Source organism: Corythoichthys intestinalis, chromosome 13 (assembly GCF_030265065.1).
Source record: "Corythoichthys intestinalis isolate RoL2023-P3 chromosome 13, ASM3026506v1, whole genome shotgun sequence".
In the NCBI taxonomy this organism is placed as follows: domain Eukaryota; kingdom Metazoa; phylum Chordata; class Actinopteri; order Syngnathiformes; family Syngnathidae; genus Corythoichthys; species Corythoichthys intestinalis.
This window is the reverse complement of record NC_080407.1, coordinates 21,127,131-21,130,650: the sequence shown is the minus strand read 5'-3', so window position 1 is coordinate 21,130,650 and position 3,520 is coordinate 21,127,131. Positions and strand designations below refer to the sequence as shown.

At 40.9% G+C, this 3,520-nt stretch overlaps 1 protein-coding gene across 1 annotated transcript; it reads right to left on the bottom strand.

Annotated features, from left to right (window-relative positions):
• Positions 1-2,388: 2,388 nt before the first annotated feature.
• Positions 2,389-3,248, bottom strand: LOC130927875 (zinc finger BED domain-containing protein 4-like). Its single transcript, XM_057853975.1, has 3 exons — positions 3,141-3,248; positions 2,863-3,035; positions 2,389-2,711 (listed from the first exon to the last, which is right to left on the bottom strand). The coding sequence occupies exons 1-3, from the start codon at positions 3,230-3,232 to the stop codon at positions 2,389-2,391; spliced, it is 588 nt and encodes a 195-aa protein (XP_057709958.1). The 5' UTR covers positions 3,233-3,248.
• Between the last annotated feature and the right edge of the window lie 272 nt (positions 3,249-3,520).

Sequence of the window (3,520 nt, the reverse complement as noted above, 5' to 3'; positions counted from 1 at the left end):
TTGTCCTGTACTGTATGTATTCCTGCCTTGGGTTGAACCGACATTACCCAGAGCCAGCATTACCTAGTAGATCACTTCACTTGCATGTCGATCGACCAATGGGTGAATAGTTCAACACACTTCGGACCCCCCCTCCTCAGTTGAATAACACAATTCTTTCACCATTCTTAAGCTGACAATGAAATAAACATAAGAGCAAAGCATTTTTATTTATTGACATTTAATTCCATTTATATATTTTGTATTTTTAACTTTTGAATCTTACTTTTGTTTTTATATTTTTATTTCCATATTTTTGTATTTAAAATGTTTGTATCTAATTTCATATTTATAGTTTTTATTTTGCGTTTATTTTTTTTATTTTAAATTTTGGCAGCTGTGGTCCTCCATAAAGAATGGCCACATGATACTACCATGACAAAAACAAGACTAGGTGAAGAACAACTGCTTAAACATTGCCATTGTAGAACCTTTGCATAAGTATTTTGTTTTGATTGTTTTTTTTTTTGCAGATACTACATCTAATAGCAGAAAAAAAACCAAAATGGAAATAGGACTTGAAGTGTTCACTGAGAAGATCAACAATACCCTCTGTTCTGAAGACTCAAATTTGCTGTTGAAAACTCAAGATGCTCAACATGCTCATGAGTTGAAGATATTGTCCATGTTCACGGGATTCCTTGAACGGTCTGGGTACCCAAAGCGTTCACCTTCTTACTTGGGACCAGCTCAACATCCATACCCTGTCAACCCAACCCCACCACAGGCCTTCTACTCTTTTTCCATTCAATGGAACACAGCACCAGACCTCTTTTCTTGGAGATCTGGCAACACCTTTGAATTTCAGCCCTGTTCATTGCCCTGATTAGTTATAATGAATAAGATTAAACATGTTGTGCTTCCTGCATTTCTTATCATACCTAATCTGATATGTTCTCTGCTGTCACTTTGAAATTTTACCTTTTCCTCAGGTAAACAGGCCCAATTTTGTGCAATACAATTGCTGTTAAACATGTTATTTGCTGTGATTTGGGTCAACCATTTAGCCAGAATGAGTATGATGAAGTATGTGCTTTCTGTGTTACTATACATAATTGGATGTTCCTTGCTGTCACTAAAAGTTGTTCCTTTTCCTTAGGTGAACAGGCCCAATTTTGTGCAATAAATGTATTGTTAAATCTATTGGAATACATTTCTATGTTTAATATACTAGTATCTGCTCTGTTTGATTAAGAAAAATACTGCATCAAAGGAATTACGTACTTATTTGACAAAAAAAAAATCCTAAAAATTGAGATTTATAGAAAATAACATACCAGTATACTGTATATGGGAGCACCTAATGTTTTATCTATCATGGGTGAGGTGGATTGAGTGCAATCTCTGTATTTGGTACAATTACTGTATATGTCCACAGATAATGTACCTGAGGGCTGCAGACAATAATCGGTCTGACACTAACTTGGTCTTCTTCATGGAAGCTGTTGAAGAATTTGGATATCCACTTAGGTAAGTATCCCGGGTCTCCTGACAAGTTTGATTTTGTTAAGAAGGAGGATTGTTGTAATGCTTCATGAGATGTTATTTTGTGTAATATCAATGCCTTTCCTTTTAGAGTGCGAGCCGACAAAGGCGGGGAGAATGTTGGTGTTGCCCATTGGATGTTTACAATGCGTGGACCAGAGAGTGGCTGCTTTATAGCCGTGAAAAGTGTACATCATCAAAGGTGTCACACCGTGGTGAGGTTTGTCGTGTCATGGTCATTTCCTGCTTTATTTTGTAAGTCTTTCCCTCCATGTTTCAGAGCACTTGCCCTTCCTCATGTCCTCCCTAATCACTAATAGGTTCCACCTGTTCCCCATTACCTTCTGTGTGTATATATAGTCACTCTCCCCTTTGTTTTGTGCCAGAGTGTCTTCGTCCGCTGACGTGTCACCCCAGCCTGCTTTAGTCCACAGCCAAAGTCACCACGTGAATCAAGTCCTGAAGTATTTAGTAAGGCTTTTGAGTTTGTTTGCTATTTTGTTTTGATGGTACAGTATTTTTGCCTTCCTTGTGAAGTGAATTTTTATTGGAGAACCTGCTTTCTGATTGCAAATATTCTGTAAGCATTTCTGATAGTGATGGTAAACTGAAGCATCATGAAGCAATGAGGCTTTCCATCCAACTGGTTCACTTCTGGGCCAAAGCATCATGAGGCTTCATTTGTTCTATTGCGCCTTCATGTGGAAAATAAATGGTATGACAGAGTGATTAAAATAATACCATGGATTTGATGGGGTCAAAAGGGCAGGGAGTTGTGATGTGAATGAATGTGCATGCGTTACTTGAAAGCATGATTGCTTTATTTTAGACATTGACATATTAACAAGTAACAAGACACACCTTTCATTCATTTTTATTTAGGAAAATTAGCATTTCCAAAGATTTGGACTTTAGACGGTTCCTTTTTTTTGATAGGATTTCTCCTGCTTTTGAAAATACTCTTTCACATGGGACGGATGAGGCCGGGGTACATAGAAGGGTTATTGCCAGTTTGTAGAGGTTTGGGTAGATATGTTTATGCTGCTCCCAGTAGTCCAGGGGATTTGACTTCCTGCTAGTGTTGGGCTCCCCCAGGTAAGTGTGCACCTCCACAGTTGCATCTGCGCTCTCACTCTGGGTCCTGCTCTGCATGACTGTGTGGTCTAATCGCCGCCACAGTTTGTCACCTAAGACACAACAAACAGACTAACAGCCAACAGGCAGTTCTGGCTGCCCATCGTAGAGATGAGAGCAAAAGAATGCCTTATCCCACAATAATGCACTGCCGCTCATTTCCCTTTTGCTTAATTAACACCATTAGAATGTATCCAATATTACCTTGCTCCACAGGCTGGGAACCTTCTGATGTGTCCGGCTGTGTTGATGAAGATGGGTCGGAGGAGGAGAAGGAGGAAGATGCCCTGTGCCGGATCACTGCCGCACATTCAGCTGTGAGCCTCCTCTCAGCCTCTTGTGCTTTATTGGGGCTAAAGAACCCTATCTTCTTGAACCTGCAAATGACAATGAGACTTATTGCATTTGTGAACTGTTCAACAAGAGGCAGTTGTTCATTTGTTGGTATAGACAGATGAGAAAAACAGACAACAGATACAAACCTGGGATCCAGCAGTGTTGCCAGTGACATGACGCTCATGGCTTGGAGGTTGTAGAGCTTGTCCCTCAGTTGTTTTTTAAGACCCTCAGCCATTGCTTTGCTCTCCTCCATTTGTATGGCTCCCATGTCATCCTCCAAGGTGTGGTGCAGCATGGCCAAAAGTGGAATGACCTTGGACCCAGACACTCTCTTCTCCTCTGAGAGCTCTACGGTGGCATCATTAAATGGGGACAGCACCTGCAGACTCTCAGAAATGAGCCTCAACTGGTGGGACGTGAGTGGGGTAATGTCAGTGTGTAGGCCTGCCAAGGCTGCTCCTACGGCTTCCCTGAGGTAGTATATGCGTTGCAGCATGTGGAAGGTGCTGTTCCAGCGTGTCTC

What these genes read in the sequence shown, in the direction of transcription:
- LOC130927875 (XM_057853975.1), bottom strand. Translation starts at nt 3,232, where the DNA reads ATGGCTGAGGGTCTTAAAAAACAACTGAGGGACAAGCTCTACAACCTC. An exon ending in GCAACACTGCTGGATCCCAG is followed by an intron (nt 3,036 to 3,140) that starts GTTTGTATCTGT and finishes TGTCATTTGCAG; the next exon opens with GTTCAAGAAGATAGGGTTCT. An exon ending in TTCCCAGCCTGTGGAGCAAG is followed by an intron (nt 2,712 to 2,862) that starts GTAATATTGGAT and finishes GTTGTGTCTTAG; the next exon opens with GTGACAAACTGTGGCGGCGA.